This window comes from Pogona vitticeps, chromosome 2 (assembly GCF_051106095.1).
Source record: "Pogona vitticeps strain Pit_001003342236 chromosome 2, PviZW2.1, whole genome shotgun sequence".
Lineage (NCBI taxonomy): Eukaryota > Metazoa > Chordata > Lepidosauria > Squamata > Agamidae > Pogona > Pogona vitticeps.
The window spans coordinates 21,492,640-21,515,095 of record NC_135784.1 but is presented as its reverse complement, the minus strand read 5'-3'; the positions used below and the strand labels follow the sequence as shown (position 1 = coordinate 21,515,095).

At 44.8% G+C, this 22,456-nt stretch overlaps 1 protein-coding gene across 1 annotated transcript; it reads right to left on the bottom strand.

The window, feature by feature from the left end:
- Positions 1-336: 336 nt before the first annotated feature.
- Positions 337-22,171, bottom strand: LOC110071026 (uncharacterized). The gene is given in 8 exon segments (XM_078386824.1): positions 337-1,928; positions 3,062-3,188; positions 9,305-9,522; positions 11,804-11,933; positions 13,498-14,810; positions 15,874-16,000; positions 17,735-18,414; positions 20,257-22,171. Coding segments are annotated over 7 exon segments (4,152 nt in total). The 5' UTR covers positions 18,380-18,414; positions 20,257-22,171.
- Positions 22,172-22,456: the final 285 nt, after the last annotated feature.

Genomic DNA, 22,456 nt, shown 5'->3' with positions numbered 1-22,456 from the left:
TAAATGGCTATCACACTTAGAAAAAAAAGTTACATTAAATTAAAATTTAATAAAACCTCAAAGCAACATCTGCTAGTGGCTGTGAGTCAGTGAGCATGAAACAACTGATACAATTTAGGCTGATACAGGAGTTCACATATGCCAAAATGATTCTAAATACATCAACTTGACCTCAGAGTTAAGATAAACGACCCTCTGGCACCTGCTGGAGGGGACGGGGAGAAATTGGCGGTTCGTGCCCATCTCTGATTAGATGTTCCCAATGATTTCACACCATCGCCCTTTGGTTAAAAACCAACGGGTTCTCCTGAGCACAGATGAGAGGAGCTGTCAATGTCAGTAACAACGGCTTGGACACTTTCCACACTGAGAGCATTTGTACGGTTTCTCTCCAGTATGAATTATTTGATGGCTTTTCAACTGGTTGCGCCGCCCGAAGCTTTTCCCACACTTCAAGCATTTGTACGGTTTCTCCCCAGTATGAATCCTCCAGTGGGTCCTGAGGATTCCTTGGTGACTGAAGCATTTCCCACATTGAGAGCATTCGTATGGTTTCTCTCCAGTATGAATCCTCCAGTGCCTCATCAGATGTTCTTGGCGACTGAAGCACTTTCCACACTGAGAGCATTTGTACGGTTTCCTTCCAGTATGAATTATTTGATGGCTTTTCAACTGGTTGCGCCGCCCGAAGCTTTTCCCACACTTCAAGCATTTGTACGGTTTCTCCCCAGTATGAATCCTCCAGTGGGTCCTCAGGATTCCTTGGTGACTGAAGCATTTCCCACATTGAGAGCATTCGTATGGTTTCTCTCCAGTATGAATCCTCCAGTGCCTCATCAGATGTTCTTGGCGACTGAAGCACTTTCCACACTGAGAGCATTTGTACGGTTTCCTTCCAGTATGAATTATTTGATGGCTTTTCAACTGGTTGCGCCGCCCGAAGCTTTTCCCACACTTCAAGCATTTGTACGGTTTCTCCCCAGTATGAATCCTCCAGTGGGTCCTCAGGTTTCCTTGCTGACTGAAGCATTTCCCACACTGAGAGCATTCGTACGGTTTCTCTCCGGTATGAATCCGCTGATGGATCAGCAAAGCTTTTCCCTGGTTGAAGGATTTCCCACACTGAGAGCATTTATACGGTTTTGTTTCGCCTCCAGTATGGATGCCTTCGTGTCTTTTCAAATATCTTCCCAGGCGGACGCATTTTCCACATTGATAACATTTGTACAATTTAGCTCCAGTATGAAGCCGTTGATGTGTATTCAAATTTTTTCTCTGACGGAAGCACTTCCCACACTGAGAGCATTTGTACGGTTTCTCTCCAGTATGAGATTTCTGGTGGCTCACCAAATTTCTTCTCTGCGGGAAGCCTTTCCCACAATGAGAACATTCAAACAGCCTTCCCTCACTTAGAATTCGATGATTCTCCCCACACGCAGAATCCTTAGGGTCCTCTTCTGGACGATCACACCGATACGTATCCAAATGATCTCCTTCCACATTTTCCAAAAATTCCGGTTTAATTTCTCCAGTTACCACTATTTGTTGTTTATCAGAGTAAACATTTTCCTGGAATGTTGCTTCTTCTGATGTGACACATTCATTGTGGTTCTTTCTGGTACCGATCCTGTCAGGTTCTGATTTGCAAGAATACCTTCGCCCGCGCTTGTTGGTTGTGGGTGTTTCCTCCCTCGTAGACATTTTGGAAGGTTGGCATACTGTAGCTGTAAGATGGTCCCTGAACTCATTAGGTTCTTTATCTCTCTCTGCTGACTGACCCTCTTTCAATCCACATTCTTCCTCACATATCTCAATTCTCTTCAGCAGGTTCACTTCGCTTGCCGGGGCAGTGGTTCTGAGGATATCCATCAGCTCATTTCTTTCCCACTGAGGATTCTCCATCTTGACCTGCCTTCCCATCGTGTCATCTGCAAAGAAAGAATAATTTTGCTCATTCTTTGGACTCCAGAGAAAGGCTCTGCAACAGTGGTTCCCAACATTGAGTGCCCAGATGTTTTTGAACTACAGCTGCCAGAAATCCTGTCCAGCACAGCTAGTGGTGAAGGCTTCTGGGAGTTGTAGTCCAAGAACATCTGGGGATCAACACCTGGTTCCCATCCTTCTCTGCTACCTCTTTCCTTACTTAACAACAACAATAACAAAGAGACCGAAAATATTCTATTTCTGACGCAGTTCATCATCCTGGCAGGGGTAGCCGACAAACCTGAAGGGCTGAGGGGTGAAAAGAGCCAGGATCCTGCCTTCAAGGGAAAGATGCATGAGGCAAAGCCAGAAGATGATGAGTAATATTCATCATCTCACTCATCTGTCAATATTGTTGCTTTTCCATGAAATTCCCACAGAAGAGCTATAATTTAAGCAAAACAGCTGGGAAAGGAATATACTATAACTCATGGATGTATTGGTTCTTTTCAGGTACAGGACGACTCCCATATCCAGAGGCGGATTTGGTTCCAAGACACCCTCCCGCCCGCCAACGGAGGCTGAAAAACGGAGATTATGGTGAACACTACTGTAACAGTGAAAGCTATGACTTGAGAACTTAATCCGTATTGGAAGGCGGTTCTCAAGTCAAAAAGTCTGTAAGTCAAGTCTCCATTGACCTACAGTGCATTGAAAACCGATTAATCCTGTAACAGGCCATTTTTGTTCCATTTTGGTTTTTTTCTGGTCTGTAAGTCAAATCTCAGTCTGCAAGTCAAAACTAAATTTTGCGGCCAGAGAAGTCTGTAACTCAAAAAGTCTGTAAATCAAGCCGTCTGTAAGTCAAGGGTCCACTGTACCTAGCATGGTTTAGCGCTACGTTCTGGGAACGTCATAGTTACAAATATTTGGGGGATTTTTCTTTTAATATTTTCAGACTGTGGATAAGTGAATCTGCAGATACTGACTCCGTGGATAAAGGGTCCTACTGGATACGGACTCAGAATTTGAACTGAGGTTCTCTTCTTTTCGCTTATCTGCTTTTTTCCCCTTTATTTCTTCAAATGGCAAATCAAATGAGTAGATGTGGAGGAGACCAGAGGAAAAATCTCCTTACCCAAAGAGTTGATGGTTTCTCCCTCATCCTGAAGAACCTGCCAGAAGACGGTCTGACTGCTTGGCTGGGTCAGATCCTGGTGGCTCTTGAGCAAAGACGGGCGCGTTTTCTTGGCGACCATCAGCCCCTGTACAGATGGGGGAAAATGGGAGCCATTTCCTTTCAGGTAAGACTTTGTCATAGAAAGGAAGAAGAAGAAGAAGAAGAAGAAGAAGAAGAAGAAGAAGAAGAAGAAGAAGAAGAAGAAGAAGAAGAAGAAGAAGAAGAAGAAGAAGGCAAAACACAACAAAAAACCATATAACTGACAGCCCAATGTCCACCAAAAAGTATCCATGGAACAATTTTTTTTTAAAAGATGAGTTTTCTCGCAATTTTGCAGTACCATAGGCATGAGGATGGCGAATCTTTTCTGCATCCCTTCAGTTTGAGTCTCCAGCTGCAAGCCTGTTTAAAAGAGGAAGGATAATGGTACCCTTGCAACCTTCTCCCTATTATCTCAAGATGGCTCCGACCCATGGAGATGGATATACAAGAGGACTACGGTATCTGTGGGTGATCAGCTCCAAGCCCCTCCCCGCCCCTCCCGTGGATGCTGGGAAAATGTGGAAAATACCATATGTTATACAAATGGTTGCATGGTTTCTGGCTCCCACTAGTGGCCAGTTCTGGAAAGTACCCCATGGAAATACATCTTTGTTTTTTTAATTTCTTTAATATTTTCAGTCAGCGGATAAGTGGATCTGCGGATACTGATACCCACAGACAGTTGGGTCCTCCTGTACATCTAAAACTCAGATGGGCAACTGGTGGCCCATAAAGCCACTATGTGCTCTCTAATGGATCTGATCTAAGGTGTCTGATTTTGAGATGTCTAATCTGGCCATGGCGACATTCAGAAGCTCCAAAATGCTGCAGCCGAATGGTTAACTGGAGCTGGTGGCTAAAGGGACCACATAACTCCCCTGTTACGGTAACTCCACTGGGTACCAGGCCGTTTGCCGAAGCGACTTGAGTCCAAGCTATCTGGGACTGTATCTCCTTATATGAACCTGTGTGGGTTTTGGGATCATCAGGGGAGGCCTTTGGCTCGGCCCCACCACCTTCATGGGCGCATCTGATGAGGACACAAGACAGGGCCTTCTCTGTGGGTGTTCCCAGACTTTGGAACTCCCTCCCACTGGAGGCCAGATTGGCCCCTCTTTGCTATCCTTCAGCAAGCAGGCCAAGACCTGTAATGTTTTTGTGGGGGGGGGCTAATGTGTTTTTCGAACTGTTCGAACTTGCATGTCTCTAGCAGTATTAATATTATGCTTGTTTAACTATTTTTAAGACTCTAACCATTTCTTTTTGTTGATCTGTTCGCAACTGTAAGTAATGAAAGGTTTCTATTCTTTCTCCTACAAATGGATCAGAGTGAGACCTTAAGGGCCAGTTCATAAGAAAGGGGTGGACCCTCTGGAGAACTAGAAGCCTTTCTCCTCTGCGAATCTCTACTTTTGTGCAGAGCAAGGGATTTTACCAGAAATTCAATATTCTGCATCAAGTAAGAACCGCGGAACTAAGCAGGGAAAGGAACCATCTCCTTTGGCCAATCTTTTAACTGAAACTTTGTGCCCTGAAGAATTTTTTGACTTGTGGCAATTAGCAAGGATACTGTTTTTGTCTTCACACTTTGCCTGCCTATTCTTGCATGTTCTGCTCCTTTTGAAAATACAGATACGTTAGGAAAGCTGGCGTCTTTATATGGCAGGTGAGCTAGGGCCCCATCTTCGTAGACTGCCATCATCGGTTAGTTTCACAGGACCAGATTTGCCACCCAGAATAACCTGGAGGTAGGAAGAATGGAAGACAAAAGGAAAGGCTTCAACATACAGATGAGTTGAGGATACTTTGATAGCAGAAGGGAAGGCAGGATGGTAATGGGATTGATTGATATCCTCCAATATCTGAAGGGCTCCCATATCAAAGACGGTCCCAGTATATCCATATGTGCCTGCCCGTCCTCTAAGATCAGGCCAGGAGGCCCTTCTGAAGGTGCCATCCCTGAAAGAGGTGAAGGGGATGGCATGTCGGAATAGGGCCTTCTCGGTTGTTGCCCCCCAACTTTGGAACACCCTCCCTAAAGAGATCCGCCTGGCTCCGACACTCTTGGCCTTTCGGCGCCAGGCAAAGACCTTTCTGTTCACCCAGCATTTTAATTAATTACTTTTAATGTTTTAATTGTTTTAAGAAATATTTTAATATATGGTATTTTATACTGTTTCTTAAAATGTTTTTAATGTTTTTAGGTTTTGATGTTGTACGCCGCCCAGAAGCCACTGGCAATGGTGCGGCTGAAAAATATTGTAAATAAATAAATAAATAAATAAATATCCAGAATTGCTGGATAGCTCAAGAGTTTAGGTCTCTGGCTATGGAATCTGAGGTTGGGAGTTTGATTCCCCACTTGTCCTCCTTGACAGGGGCTGGACTTGATGACCTTGAGGGGTCCCTTCCAGCTCTCCAGTTCGAATATAATTATCTTCTGCTGCTCATGATGGTAGGCCTGAAAGCAATAGATTCAAATTATAAAGAGATTTCAACATTAGGGAGAGTAAAATACCCAGAAATTAGGGAGACCTTCCTGGTGGTAACAGCTGTTTGATAGTGGAATGGATTGCTATTGAAAAAGAATAAATTCTCCTTCGCTCTAGTTTTTTTTAGCAAAGGTTAGCCATCTTTCAGGGCTGTTGTAGCTGTTGGTTCCTAGGTCAGACTAGATGACCTCAGAGTATATTTTCAACTCTACAGTTCTAAAATATTGAGAACAAGAATGGGCCCATTTTAACATTTCAAATCACCACATTTACATGGAATATTCAATTTTTTTATTGACCAAAGAGACAGGCCTCTCTTTTTTTAACAGAGAGTATGAGACCTCACAGAATTTCTCTTATTTCACAACAGGTAACATTCGGAACAAAATGTCCTTTCCTCTGGAAGGGGCCCATGAGGCCTAGACTTCTCCCTTCCATTTGACAGGTTGGTTAACACCACAGCTTGAGGGAAAAATACTTTTTGGGCTTCTAATTTATGTAATTTGTTTTAAGTGGGCTCGGCCTGAGTCCTGCTGCCCCGGGGGGGGGGATTCTGGAAGCTGTAGTGCAAACTCACCCTGATTAACAGGATATAAACCATGGGAACTGGCTTCTCCCACGTCTCGTACAAATGAAGTGGGACGCCTCGTTTCACACTGAAAACGGCTGAGGATGGGCGGGATCCGAAGAAGAAGCAAGCAAGCAGTTCGTATCCGACAGAATTAAACAGTGCAGCTGCCCCGTCTCTGGTGACAGAACGTAAAAGGAGAAACAGGATGCAGTGCAAGCCAAGCCCTTTTGTCGGCAACTCGGGCTTCCCCTTTTGAAGCTTTGCCCGTCCTTGGTCGACACCGCAGTGTGGCCATTGCACAGGAGTTGGGACCATGTGGACGTCAAACGGTCACAACTGCAATGGCGTGGCCAGCATCGTCGTGCACACCCATCCCGGCCCCAACACACATACAAAGGAGAAGTAAAGAGCCAGCACCATGTTCTCTTTTTATTCCAGATTGTTTTAAAACAAAAAATCTCTTAAAATGTATAATGCACGGGAAAGGAGAAATCAGCCATCCGACAGCAAAAAGCCCATTGAGTAGATAAGAATGACAGAATGAAAAAAAATAACCCCATGTTGCAGAAATTAAAACACTGAGGATACTGTACTGTACATAGGTTTTTCTGGGTACTGTATTTTATTTAGTATTTTCGGCCAGCAGATAAGTGCATCAGCGGATACGGATCCCGTGGATAGGGGGTGGGGCTTCTGTACTATATTCTTTCTGTTTTGGCTACTCAAATGTCCAAATAAATCATCACTCTGTTAGGACCTTCTTCCATCAATGTTCATTCCTCTCTGAGTGGTCTTTTTTAACCTGCACTTAGGCACGGAGGTTGCTCTTCATACAGTAAGTTCACTGGGACTCTTTTTACTGTGTAACATTAAAACATCATAGCTCTTTTTATTCATTGAGGTTTAAAGGAGAAAAGATTGGCAGTTAAAATGATTTCATTCAAAACAGATTTACTCATGAACGGAAACCCTTACAAAGCTAAATAGGTTTTTCCATTGCTTATTTACAATCAGATATTTGCACTCCAGTTCAATTTAATTAATTCAGGGTATAAATGGCTTTCACACTTAGAAAGAAAAAGTTAAATTAAATTAAATTATATTTTAATAAAACCTCAAAGCAACATCTACGAGTGGCTGTGAGGCAATGAGCATGAAACAACCGATACAATTTGTAACAAGTAGAATCTTGCAGGAGGAGAAACACACGCTAGCGAGGTTAGTGAGACAGAGGCACAGACAGAAACACAAGGTCCATGAAGGGACTGTTCAATTGCAGTTCATTGAACAGTTTGAGAGGAGAGACGTTTCCAAACAGAAAGGATTCCGAGGCAGCAGTTTACAAGCGTTCTATATAAACATGACACAATTTACGCAGATAGAGGAGTTCACATATGCCAAAATGATTCAAAATACATCAACTTGACTCCAAGTTAAGATAAACGACCTTCTGCCAACCCAGTAAAATACTTTGCTTCTGATAAAAACAAACAAGCCACAACTCCTGAAGAAAAAAAACAGCACTTTTATGTAGTCGACTTAAAATAAAATGATTTAAACCATACTAAACCCAATTCAAATACGTTTTTCCCCTAGTGTAGCCACACTTTGAGTGGAGATGAGTGCTTGTTACTCATGAAAAGAATAGAGTTGGAAAGGTGGTATTTTGTGGCAAAAGAACCAGATTGCAGACCAGTTAAGAGAGTGTCGGGTTAGGGGTAGAGATGGGCATGAACCCCCAGCTTGACAGTTCGTGCTGATTCAGAAGTCCAATCAGGTTTCCACATTTCAGTGCCCCGCCCCCTCTGAGAGGCACCCAGTCAGAAACAGCGGCCTGGTTTCTCTGCTCTGCCTCCTCTGGGCGCTACCTCTGAGGGGGCACCTCCACGGAGGGGACGGGGACGAATTGGTGGTTCGTGCCTGTCACATACAGCACTGATGGTACCTGTCTGTCATGGGTTTGGAGGGAAAGTTCCATCCTATGGGGAGTGGAAGGCGGGACATCAGGGGGGAGGAGCTGTACTGTATATATATTTGGGGGAAGTCCATCGTAGGAGAGCTGACGTGGAGAAGTGGAGTTGGAGTCTGTGGGTCAGACTGGGTACAACTGTTCGTCAGATAGTACATACCTGATAGGTTCAGGTTTCTATCTAGGTAGCCAGAACTGATAGGTTCAGGGTCTGTGCGTTACCTTAAAGTGTTCCGTGAGAACCAATCGATTGTATGTGTATGATTGGGACTATACCAAGTTCCAGTATCCTATTTACCTGATCCTTTTATTTACCCTGTTTGTTTTTTCAATAAACCTTGTTCTTTTGTTTATTAAAATCCATTCCTGGTCTGGGTGACTTGGTAGAGCGAATGGTTGGTGGCAGCATAACTACAGGGTGGGATACTCCAGTAGGTCTGGGGTTGCTACAGTGCCCATCTCTGATTAGATGTTCTCAATGAATTCGCACCATGGCCCTTTGGTTAAAAACCAAAGGGTTCTCCTGAGCACAGATGAGAGAACCTGTCAATGTCAGTCACAGACGCTCGGACACTTTATCCCCTGCATTTTTTGGAACACTCAGGGCATTTATGGGGTTTCTTGCCTGTGTGAATCCTTTGGTGCCTCGTCAGTACTTCTCTGGAGGTGAAGCTTTTCCCACACTCAGGGCACTCATGCCGTTTCTCTCCGGTGCGAAGCTGCTGATGGTTCATCCAACACACTCTTTTACTGAAGCATTTCCCACAGGAAGGGCAGCTATAGGGTCTATCGCCATTCCGAATTCCTTGATTTCTTTGGAGTGACTTCGCCTAACTAAAGTTCTTCCCACACTCGGCAGAGCCAGTAGGCCTCACTTCTGTGTGGCTATTGTGGTGTATGTTCAAATCATCTCCTTTTCCAAGACTAGGAAATTCCATTGCACTTTCTCCTACTATCCTCCTCTGGGAGCATGAATTTTTCTGGACATTTTCCTCTGACATGGGGAATTCACTGTGGTCCTCCCTGGGATCTATCGTATCAAGTTCGGACCTGTGGCAGTATCTTCTACCATGCCTGGGAAACACAGACGTTTTATTTTCTGTTTGTAGTCCAGAAGGCTAGCAGACGACCCCTGTCAGGCTTTCTGTCCGCTCATCTCCTGCCTCCTCTCTTCCGATGGGCGTCTTCTCCTCTTCCCCTCTGGATTCGCCTCCTTCCTCGCACATCCCTGTCATCTCCAGCACATTCCCTGGGCTGATCCGCAAAGCTGTCGTGGGGGAGTCCTCCGGCTCCTTTCCGCCACATTGAGAATTCTCCATCTTGACATGGTTTCCCCTCCCATCCCCTAGAGAAAGACAAGAGAAGAAACTCATTTGATGCTCTGGTTCCTTTTTTGTAAGATTCTTTACCAGGGTTTTCTTTCTTTCTTTGCCTATTTTCCACACACGCAAACCTCCACACCTTCCTGGGTTCTCGTGTTTCTTTAGGTCAACCCCCTCCATTTTGGCCTGTGGTTCTGAAATTATACAACCCTGTTTCCCAACCTTGGGTTCCCAGATGTTCTTGGACTAGAACCCCCAGAAGCCTTCACCACTAGCTATGCTGACGAGAGCTTCTGGGATTTGCAGTCCGCTTGGTTACAGAGCATAACCCACAACTTCAGAGAAAGTTCAGATCCGTTAATTTAAGACAGGAGCTCTTGTTGATCATCCCAGAGTGCAGGACATGCAACAATGGGCTCAAGTTACAGGAAGTAATATTTCAGTTGAATACTGTACAGTGGTGCCTCACTTTACGATTGCCCTGCATTATGATGAAACTGCTTAACGATGGTCTGAAGGGGGGAATTTAGCTTTGCGATGGTCGGGTCCCTGCTTCAAGAACCGATTCCTCGCAAAATGACGTTTTTAGAACAGCTGATTGGCGGTTTCAAAATGGCCAGAGGGTGATTAAAATGGCCCCCCGCTGTGTTGAGGGACGGATTCCTCACTATACAGTCAGCGAAAATGGCCACCGCATGGAGGATCTTCGTTGGACGGTGAGTTTTTAGCCCATTAGAACACACTGAACTGATTTCAATGCGTCTCAATGGGGGTTTTATTTTTGCTTTACGATGTTTCGCTTAACGGCGATTTTCTTGGAACGGATTATCGTCATTAAGTGAGCCACCACTGTATCAGGACAAAAACTTCCTACTTGTTAGAACAGTCCAACAGTGGAATTAATGACCTCAAGAGCTGGTGAGTGCTCCAACATTGGAGGCATTCAGGAGAAATTTAGACCACCTCCTGGGAGATCTCCTTTGATTTGTATTCCTACACTGAGCAGGGGGTTGGACTTTATGGCCTTTTAGGCCCCTTCTAAGGTCCCCTTCTAGATTCTATGATTCTAAGCCATAAAAAGAGAAGATCTTGAGGTTTGTGACAAGGAGACAACATTTGTGATAATGAAGGGACTGGAAATCAAACTGCCATCATCATTGCATCATTATACCGTACAACCTTTAGTATGGTTGCCTTTTGAATACAGTACTGCATACAGTTCTGGTCCCCAAAACTGATAGAACAGTATTATAGATCAATGATTCCCAACCTTGGCTCCCCTCATGTTCTTGGACTCAAACTCCCAGAGGCCTTCACCCCTAGCTGTGCTGGCCAGGATTTCTGGGAGTTATAGATGTTTTCCATACAGGATATCCAATGGTCCTCATTCCTTGTCGTCTTAAAGCTCATGAGTAGGAGGAGGATGCTTCAGCTGCCACCCGGAGGCGGTGGCCATTTTGAAACCGGTGGCCATTTTGAAACCGTCGATCAACAGTTGAAAAATCATCATTTTGCAAAGAATCGGTTACCGAAGCACGGAACCGATCATCGCAAAGCAAAATTCCCCCATGTAGGCCATCGTTTTGCGATCACAATTGCGATTTCAAAAAGATTGTTGTAAAGCAGATTCGTTGTAATGCGGGGCAATTGTAAAGCAAGGTGCCACTTTATAGGAGTTTTCCATACAGGATATTCAAGGGTCCTCATTCCTTGTCCTCTTAAAGCTCATGAATAGGAGGCGGATGCTTCAGCTGCCACCCAGAGGCGGTCTGCCTTAGACCTACAAAACGCACCCCTAGGGGCTACTGGGAGACTCCGCAGCAGAGGTGCCTGAGGATGCAGGAGGCCAGAGTGGGACATCAAGTGGGACCCTGGAGAAGAAGGGGCTGGACGATGGGGCCCTGCCTGGGGTGGAAGGGCAGGCACCGGGCTGACAGTAGAAAGGAGGGAGGGTCCCTTTGGTGTCCATTGCCCAACGTGGGGTCGGAGAGTTAGCCGAAGGCTTGTGAGCTGCCCTCGCCCAAAGCGAACTGCCTGGGAAACCGGGGGATGTGGTTTTCCCTCCAGCTCAATCTCGGCCACACACAGCTAGTCCTCTGGAGGTCTTTGTAGTCTTCTGGGGCACATTTTAGCCAAACCAAGCTTTACACTTTGGAAAGAGATTCGACCCCCTTTGTACGCTTGTCATTTCCAAAGGTATATGAAAACGTCCCTCCTCTTTCTGCTGGTTGGCTCTTCTCCAGCCCTGCAAATGACACATTGGGTGGGTGGAGGCTCATGAGACTTGAGGAAAGGGCTCCTTACCCAAAGATTCCATGTTCCCGGAAGCATCCTCCTGAAAAATATGCCAGGCCATGGTCTCCAGGCCCGGTTGGGAGAGACTCAGCTTGACAACCTGCAACAACAGGCTGGTCTCCTTCGGGCTTTTTTGGTCCTGCAAACCGGGGTGGGGATGGAAAGAGAGGACCACTGGATCTATCAGATTTTATTCTCAAGAAAGAGTTTATTCTCAAGAAAGAGAGCATAACACGTCCAATTCAAAAAGAAAGAACTATAACATTGTCACCCATTGTTATTGGATTAATCGATGTTTAGGGAAATGGTGGGGGAAACGGGACACCAATGTTTTTCACTGCAATATGCTGTCTGGGCCCCTGGCTAAACGTCTATCTTTCGTACCGACTGTTTCAGCTTCTTGAACAAGCTTTCCCTTCGTTACTGGCTCTCTGAACAGGCTTTTAAAAGGGATGGTTGTGCCTTTATTGCCTTGAATGTGATGTTGGTGTTCATTTTGCTGACTGTCTCAATTTGCTTTTCTCTTTGATCTTTTTCAGTCTTTATAAGCCCTGTGAGGAAAAACTGAAAGAACTGGGCATGTTTTACCCTTGAGAAAAGAAGACGAAGGGGTGATAGGATCGCACTTTTCAAAGACTTGAAACGCTGTCCTGCAGAGGAGGGGCAGGATCTGTTCTCGATCATCCCAGAGTACAGGACACACAACGATGGGCTCAAGTGACAGGAAGCCAGATTTCCGTTCAATATCAAGAAAAACTTCCTGTTAGAGCAGTAAGACAGTGGAATTGGTTACCTCAAGAGGGGGCAAGTGCTCCAGCATTGGGTTGTTCAAGAGAAATTTAGACAACCACCTGGGAGATCTGCTTTGATTTGAATTCCTGCATCGAGCAGGGAGTTGGATTTGATGGCTTTATAAGCCCCTTCCAACGCCCCTATTCTAGGATTCTATGACTAGAAGGTGCCAGAAACCACACTACGTAGTCTTCACTAGCAAGTATCCATAGCATAGCCCTCTAGTGGCTGGGTCTGGTAATACATGTGAAAATAGTTTTTTCTAGATTTTCTTTCTTTCAATATTTTTAATATTTTCAAACAGTGGATAAGTGAAACAGATACTGATCCCACAGATACAGGGGTCCTACTGTATTGCCATTTAATAATGTCAGCAGCCCTGGGTCCCACTTAAGTGGAAAAATAGGGTACAAATATTTTTAGATAACATGCATGCATGTTATCCAAAAATAGAATAAAATGGGCATACCCTGGTGACTCAACAGAAAGAAACACATACCTCTCCCACACCAGTTTGGCTCATTTCTAGCCCTTCAGCCAGAAATGATGAACTGCCATGATTTGGGCCTTTCATTCCACCACCTTTAAAGGACAGAAAAGAGATTTTAGAAGGGGCATAGATCCCGGCCTTCATCCTTAACATGGCCAGATGCAAAGCCAAAGAGGTTTCCTATCCTTCAGATGTAAAAGAAAATGTGGGCAAAAGAAACTTGGGATTCGGCAACACGAGGAGATACTGAAATCCATAGAAATGTTTGAAATAGTTCTACTTCAGTGCAGCAAAATCAGATCTGCTGAGGCCAACAAAGCTTATTTTGATGATCTGGTAGTGCTAGAATATTGTCCTAGATCAAGCGAAAACTGAGCAGCAATAAGTCTAGATTTAGCTCTGGCAGCCTTGATTGTCACACTGAAAGAAAGCATTTCTACGGTTTCTCTCCAGTATGAATCATCCGATGCTTTTTCAACTGGTAGCTCCGCCCAAAGCTTTTCCCACACTCCAGGCATGTATATGGTTTCTCTCCAGTATGAATCCTACAGTGCCTCATCAAGATTCCTTGATCACTGAAGCATTTCCCACACTGAGAGCATTTGTATGGTTTCTCCCCAGTATGAATTCTCCAGTGGTTCATCAGGTGTCCTTGCTGACTGAAGCACTTCCCACACTGAGAGCATTTGTACGGTTTCTCTCCGGTATGAATCCTCCAGTGCCTCATCAGGTGTCCTTGACGACTGAAGCATTTCCCACACTGAGAGCATTTGTATGGTTTCTCCCCAGTATGAATTCTCCAGTGGTTCATCAGGTGTCCTTGCTGACTGAAGCACTTCCCACACTGAGAGCATTCGTACGGTTTCTCTCCGGTATGAATCCGCTGATGGACCAGCAACCATTTTTTCTGGTAGAAGGACTTCCCACACTGAGAGCACTTGTGTGGTTTTGCTAGGACTCCAGTATGGATGCGTTGGTGTTTTTTCAAATAATTTCCCAGGCTGAAACATTTTCCACATTGATAACATTTGTACGGTTTAGCTCCAGTATGAAGCCGTTGATGTGTATTCAAATTTTTTCTCTGACGGAAGCACTTCCCACACTGAGAGCATTTGTACGGTTTCTCTCCAGTATGAGATTTCTGGTGGCTCATCAAATTTCTTCTCTGCGGGAAGCCTTTCCCGCAATGAGAACATTCAAACAGCCTTCCCTCACTTTGAATTCTGTGACTTTCCCCACTCACAGAATCCTTAGGGTCATCTTCTGGACGATCACACCGATATATGTCCAAATGATCTCTTTCCACATTTTCCAAAAATTCTGGTTTAATTTCTCCAGTTACCACTATTTGTTGTTTATCAGAGTAAACATTTTCCTGGAATGTTGCTTCTTCTGATGTGACACATTCATTGTGGTTCTTTCTGGTACCGATCCTGTCAGGTTCTGATTTGCAAGGATACCTTTGCCCGCGCTTGTTGGTTGTGGGTGTTTCCTCCCTCGTAGACATTTTGGAAGGCTCGCATATTGTATCTGTAAGATGGTCTCTGAACTCATTAGGTTCCTTATCTCTCTCTGCTGACTGACCCTCTTCCAATCCACATTCTTCCTCACCTATCTCAATTCTCTTCAGCAGGTTCACTTGGCTTGCCGGGGCAGCAGTTCTGGGGACATCCATCGGCTCATTTCTTTCCCAGTGAGGATCCTCCATCTTGACCTGCCTTCCCATCGTGTCATCTGCAAAGAAAGAATAATTTTGCTCATTCTTTGGACACCAGAGAAAGGTTCTGGAGCAGGGGTTCCCAACCTTGGGTGCCCAGATGTTTTTGAACTACAGCTGCCAGAAATCCTGTCCAGCACAGCTGGTGGCAAAGGCTTCTAGGAGTTGTAGTCCAAGAACATCTGGGGATCTAAGGTTGGGAATCACAGTTATTTCGGTTAATTTTTTGGTGATTTTTGCATCACAGGATGCCAAACACAATGCTTTTGATAATGCTTTTTTAGGTAAAATAAAAGACAACTTAAAAGATCTCCCTGACATTATTTTTAAAATAAGGAACTAATTAAGGATAATAAAAAGCAGGCATTGTCAAGTCCACCTGGTTCCCATCCTTCTCTGCTACCTGTTTCCTTACTTAACAACAACAATGAGAAAGAGACCGAATATGGTCTATTTCTGACACAGTTCATCGTCCTGGCAGGGGTAGCCAACAAAACCGAAGGGCTGAGGGGTGAAAAGAGCCAAGATCCTGCCTTCAAGGGAAAGATGCGTGAGGCAAAGCCAGAAGATGATGAGTAATATTCATCATCTCACTCCTCTGTCAATATTGTTGCTTTTCCAAGAAATTTCCACAGAAGAGCTATAATTTAAGCAAAACAGCTGGGAAAGGAATATAACTCATGGATTTATTGGTTCTTTTCAGGTACAGGATGACTCCCATATCCAGAGGCGGATTTGGTTCCAAGACACCCTTCCCCCCGCCAATGGAGGCTGAAAACTAGAGATTATGGTGAACACTATTGTAACAGTGAAAGGTATGTACCTAGCATGGTTTAGCGCTACGTTCTGGGAATGTTATAGTTACAAATATTTGGGGGATTTTTCTTTTAATATTTTCAGACCGTGGATAAGTGAATCGGCGGATACTAACTACGTGGATAAAGGATCCTACTGTATATGGACTCAGAATTTGAACTGAGGTTCTCTTCTTTTTGCTTATCTGCTTTTTCCTCCTTTAGTTCTACAAATGGCAAATCAATCGCAGAGATGTGGAGGAGACCAGAGCAAAAATCTCCTTACCCAAAGAGTTGATGGTCTCGCCCTCCTCCTGAAGAACTTCCCAGAAGATGGTCTGACTGCTTGGCTGGGTCAGATCCTGGTGGCTCTTGAGCAAAGACGGGCACGTTTCCTTGGCAACCATCAGCCCCTGTACAGATGGGGGAAAATGGGAGCCATTTCCTTTCAGGTAAGACTTTGTCATAGAAAGGAAGAAGAAGACGAAGAAGAAGACAAAGAAGAAGAAGAAGGCAAAACGCAACGGAAAACAATATAACTGACAGCAGGAAGTCCACTGGAAAGTATCCATGGAACAAATTTTTTAAAAAGATAAGTTTTCTCATAATTTTGCAGGACCATAGGCATGAGGATGGCAAATCTTCCTTGCATCCCTTCAGTTTGAGTCTCCAGCTGCAACCGTTTAAAGAGGAAGGATAACGGTACCCTTGAAACCTTCTTGTTACTATCTAAAGATGGCTCCAACCCATGGAGATGGATCTACAAGAAGACCGTGGTATCCGTGGGGGATCAGTTCCAAGCCCCGACCTCCGTAGATGTTGGAAAATCATGGAAAATACCATATGTTTTACAAACGGTACCATAGTTTCTGGCTCTCAGTAGTGGCCAGTTCTGGTAAATACACCATGGAAATACATATGAATACATATTTGTTTTTAAATTTATTTAATATTTTCACTCAGTGGATAAGCGGATCTATGGATATTGATACGCACAGACAGTTGGGTCCTACTCTATATCAAAACTCAGATGGGCAACTGGTGGCCCATAAGCCACATGTTCTCTCTATTGGATCTGATCTAAGGTGTCTGAGCTTGAGACGTCTAATCTGGCCATGGCGTCATGCCTTAAATTCCTTCCGATTTGGATTACTGCAATGCGCTCTATGTGGAACTGTTTTTGGAAAATGTCTGGAAACTTCAGAAGCTCCAAAATGCTGCAGCCAAATGTTTAAGTGGAGCTGGTGGCTAAACGGACCACATAACTCCCCTTTTACGGTAACTCCACTGGGTACCGGGCCGTTTCCCGAAGCGACTTGAGTCCAAGCTACCTGGGATTGTATCTCCTTATATCAACCTGTGTGGGTTTTAGGATCATCAGGGGAGGCCTTCAGCTTGGTCCCACCACCTTCACGGGCGCATCTGATGAGGACACGAGACAGGGCCTTCTCTGTGGGTGTTCCCAGACTTTGGAACTCCCTCCCACTGGAGACCAGAGTGGCCCCCTCTTTGCTATCCTTCCGCAAGCAGGCCAAGACCTTTCGATTCAGAGTCTTTCTGTCAATAACTGGCTGCCTACAAGGGCTTTGAGGGAGGGGGAAAGAAATGGGTTTGTAATGTTTTTGTGGGGGTTTTCAATGTGTTTTTCAAACTGTTTAAAACTTGCATGTCTCTACCAGTATTAATATTATGCTTGTTTAACTATTTTTAAGACTCTAACCATTTGTTGTTTTGTAGCTTTTCACAGAATCTGTGAATAACGGAGTGGGAAGGAGCCTCTAAGGGCATCCAAATCAAAGCCGATCTGACAGAGCGTTGCCCAATTATCTCTTGAAAATTGCCTCCAGGGTTTGTTTTTATAAGGCTTGGGTGCTTTTGAAGAGAAAGGTGAGGTATCCATATTTTAAAATATATATATAAATAAAACCCATATTTACTAAAGTGGCAATCCACGCAAAAATACAAATAGAGAAAAGAAAGTCGTACATATAGCAATTAGACCAAGTAAAACTTTTGAAAGTAACAAACATCGTCTTATTTGGAATGGCACTTAACAGATAACATTAAACTGGCTTAGAAGATGTATTATAAATTTTGTTACCCTAATCCACGTTCTGTGCTCTCTTAAGCAATACACAGGATCTCACCTGCCACTTTGCTCTCTCAGCCCCTTCCTGGCTCATGAGGAAGTCCTCCACCAGGGCCACGGCCTGGGAACACGTGTCTGGCCCTCCTGCCCGGATCCAGCCCTGGAGGTCCGGGGGAAGGCTGGCCAGGAACTGCTCCAGGATCAGCAGCTCCAGGATCTGCTCCTTGCTGCGTCTCTCCGGCCTCAGCCACCGGTGGCAAAGCTCCTGGAGGTGGCTGTGAAGCCTCCGGGGGTCTTCCACCTCCTGGCAGGAGAAGTCCCTGAAGTGCTGGCGTCTCACCTCCATCCTCAGGGCATCCCCTCGCAGGATGGCAGCCTTCACTTTCCCATAATCCTCCCTGTCTCCGGCTTCCAGGCTCTGAAAAGCCTCTTCCGCTATGCCATTCAGTGCTGGCAGCAGCCGGGCCACCCACTCCTCTTTGGGCCAATGGCAGGCTTTGGCCACTTCCTCGAAGGAGGCCAGGAAGGCCTTGGCATCATCCCATGGGGCAGCCTCGGAGATCAGGGGCTTCTCCCCTCTTCTAGAACTGGACTCCAGCATCTCCAGAAACTCCTGCCACTGGGCTTCCCAGCGCTGCTGGAGCCCCTTCTCGGCTTCCTTCTTGACCTCTTGCCATCTTCCCCCACGGCCTGCCTCTGCCATAAGCTCACTCCTTCTTCACTGCTTTTCTCTATAATCTAGAATAACAATATTTGCAAGTGAGATCTCCTGTTGCAGAATATCTTAGAGAATAACTGAAGCCTCATAGCCTTTGGAAAATAATACAGTATTTCTGAAAAATAAAAAAAATCTACCCCATTTTCTACTTTAAAGGTATAAGACAGAGTAACAACCAGCGAAAAGGTATATGATCCAATGGGTAAATAATAACAACTATAATAGTAATCTTAGAACTTCAGAGCTGGAAGAAATTAAAGGGGAAGAGGAGAGTAAATTATCGGGAAGTTGAATCATGAAGTTGAATTCACAGATATATTGGAATAAATTGTGTCTGTGAATTTCGTTGTATGTGTATATACTTACAATGACAATAAATTATTATTATTATTATTATTATTATTATTATTATTATTATTATTATTATTATTATTATTATTATTAACAAATAATGAATAATATGTCTGTAAGGTTTAAGGAAAATTGTTATGAAGTAGTGTAGAGATATGATCTTGAACACCAGTGAAGTTGAATAGGTTACATATAAATGTAGGATCTCTGTGCTGAAGGTGAAAAAAGGAAAAAGGTACGTATTTACACACGTGGTGGTCTTGCAAAATAAGGAAGAAGGAATGGATAATGATTTTTAAAGAGACTAGGGAAAAAATTGGTGTGGAGATAGAAATGTCTTCCATAACTTCCCTTGTTGAACATGGTTAATAATAACCAAACGAAGAGAGAAGGAAAGGAATTAATTATCATAACGATGTCTGTGGCAAGGTTAAGATTTGCAAAGAATTGGAAAAGTCATAACCAAGTTAATGTTGAGGAATGGTACAAATAAATGTGGAATATGGCCATTCATGATAAATTGATTTGTAAAATGAAAATCAAAGCAGGAATATCGAAAGATTATGATTTTAAAGAAAAATGGAAGGCATTTTTAACATATGTGTTTCAGAAAGGAAAGGGGTATAGACTGGGAGAAGAATCTCTGTGTTTTTGGAGAGAAAGGGGCAATGTGGAATGAAAACAATAAATAATATGCATCTGGTCCCAAGGGGAAGGGTGGCACATGGTTGAGAAATGAGAGTATGGTTAATTTTGTTTAACTTTAAGTTGATTTAATGTAGTGCACTGTAAATTTTTGGTTCTATTACTTACTTTATTTATTTATTTAAAAAAGAACTGCATAGCGGGAAGGGTACCTGTAGATCATCAAGTCCAGCCCCTGTCAAGGAAACCCAGTGGGGGAAATAACCTCTTGCAACCACACCCTGAGGCCTAAACCACTGAGCGATCACGATTCATTCTGGGTCCCATGGCAGAGCTCCCTGGTGGAGAGAAGCCAGAGGTTGGGAGTTCGAATCCTCCCTCTGCCTCCTTCGGGAACCGCCAGCCTGGGGGGTCTCGGGCAAGCTGCGCCATCCCAAGAGGGCCCCCCCCAAAAAAGAAGGGAAGTATCCACCACTTCTAAGTCTTCTCTCTCTCTCTCTGGAATCCCCTCAAAATGGTTGCCATAAATCAGGATGAAGAGGGACCGTGTGGAAGAGGGCGAGTCCCCGTGGCCTGCCTGGCCAGCTTGTTGTTCGCCCTGACTCTCTCGGAGGCTGCTTGGGGAGCCCCCTCAGCCAGTGGGGTCACCTCCGCAGTCCTGGTAAAACCACACATCTCTGTGAAACCCTGCCCGAGTTTCCGGGGGGTGGGGGAAGAGACCGAAAAAAGGGCAAAAAATGCAGGACTGGCGGGAGGGCGAATCCAAAGGGGAGCCCCAAGGCCACCTCCGGGCCAGCGGCTTCCAGGCACGACCGCCTCCTTCAGCCAGCAAGAGAGCTCAAGGGAAGGAAGGTCCCAGATCCTACCGTACGCGACGAGGAGGCTTGTGTGACTCCGCCGGTTTGCTTGCTTGCTCTAGTGTTGCCTCTTCCTCTATCTCGGCTCCTTAGCTTCGTCTGGGTGGCCACTCGTGGCTCCGAGCCTAACCGGGAAGGTGGCGTCTTCCTGGGCTTTGGAGATGGGGAGGCGGTGGCTCTTCCCTGCTGCGGAATTCCCGCCTTTTCTCTCCCCTTCGTCCTCCTCTTCCACTTCCTCCTCTTCCTCGGAGAAGAAAAGCCTGCCCCCGTTGCACCTTCCCGCCCTTCTCCCCTCCCCCCCCCGGTTGAACTAAACAGGTGCAAGGCTCACACATGCATAGATCTGTTTTGCAAACTCAAGCCTTGGTGATTTAATGAAAGTACAGTATCTAAATTTCTGAACTTGGTGCGGAGCCTGAAGATCATCGAAAGCTAACTGCTTGTTTGCTTGATATTTTTGTTTGATATCTTTTTTGCAATGGTCTAATAAAGGTATCACCTCATCATGCATTTATAGAAAACCATGTTTACCCCCTTTTAGTTCTCAGTTGGTGTTCAGTCAGTCGGTTTAATTTGCTGTTGATCTGTTCCCAACTGTAAGTAATGAAAGGTTTCTATTCTTTCTCCTACAAATGGGTCAGAGTGAGACCTTAAGGGCCACTTCATAAGAAAGGGGTGGATCCTCTGGAGAACTAGAAGCCCTTCTCTTCTGCAAATCTCTGTACTTCTGCTGTGCAGAACAAAGGGATTTTACCAGAAATTCAAAGTTCTGCACCAAGAAAGAACCGCAGAACTAAACAGGGAAAGAAACCATCTCCTTCGGCCAAACTTTTGACTGCAACTTTGTGCCCTGAAGAATTTTTTGACTTGTGGCAATTAGCAAGGATACTGTTTTTGTCTTCACACTTTGCCTGCCTATACAGTACTTGCATGTTCTGCTCCTTTTGAAAATAAAGATACATTGGGAAAGCTGGCATCTTTATATGGCAGGTGAGCTAAGGCCCCATCGTCCTAGACTGTCATCATGTGGTAGTTTCCCAGGACCAGATGTGCCACCCCGAATAACTTGGACGAATGGAGAACAAAAGGAAGGGTTCAACATATAGATGAGTTGGGGATGTTTTGATAGCAGAAGGGAAGTCAGGATGGTAATGGGATTGATTGATATCCTCCAATATCTGAAGGGCTCCCATATCGAAGATGGTCCCGGTATATCCAGAATTGCTGGATAGCTCAAGAGTTTAAGTCTCTGGCTATGGAATCTGAGGTTGGGATTTCGATTCCCCACTTGGCCTCCTTGACAGGGGCTGGACTTGATGACCTTGAGGGTCCCTTCCAGCTCTCCAGTTCGAATATAATTATCTGCTGCTGCTCTTGATGGTAGGCCTGAAAGCAACAGATTCAAATTATAAGGAGATATCAGCAGTACATAAGGGAGACCTTCCTGGTGGATAGTGGAATGGATTGCTATTGAAAAAGGATAAATTCTCCTTCATTCTAGTTTTTTTTAAACAGAGGTTAGCCATCTTTCAGGGCTGCTGTAGCTGTTGGTTCCTAGGTCAGACTAGATGACCTAGGAGTATATTTTCAACTCTACAGTTCTAAAATATTGAGAACAAGAATGGGCCCATTTTAACCTTTTGAATCACCACATTTTCATGGAATATTCAAATTTTTTATTGACCAAAGAGACAGGCCTCTTTTTTTTACAGAGAGTATGTCACCTCACAGAAATTCTCCATTTCACACCAGGTAACATTCGGAACAAAATTTGCTTTTCTCTGGAAGGGGCCCACGAGGGCTAGATTTCTCCCTTCCATTTGGCAGGTTGAATAACACACAGCCTGAGGGGAAAAATTACTTTTTGGGGTTCCAGTTTATATATTTTGTTTAAGTGGGCTCGGCCTGCGTCCTGCCGGGGGGGCGGGGAATGCTCGACGCTGTAGTACAAACTCGCTCTGATTAACAGATATAAACCACGGGAACTGGCTTCTCCCACTTCTCGTATAAATGAAGTGGGACACCTCGTTTCACACTGAAAACGGCTGAGGGTGGGTGGGATCCGAAGAAGAAGAAGCAAGCAGATCGTGTCTGACAGAGTTAAGCAGGGCAGCTGCCCCGTCTCTGGTGACAGAACATAAAAGGGCAAACAGGACGCAGTGCAAGCCAAGCCCTTTTGTCGGCAACTCGGGCTTCCTCTTTTGAAGCT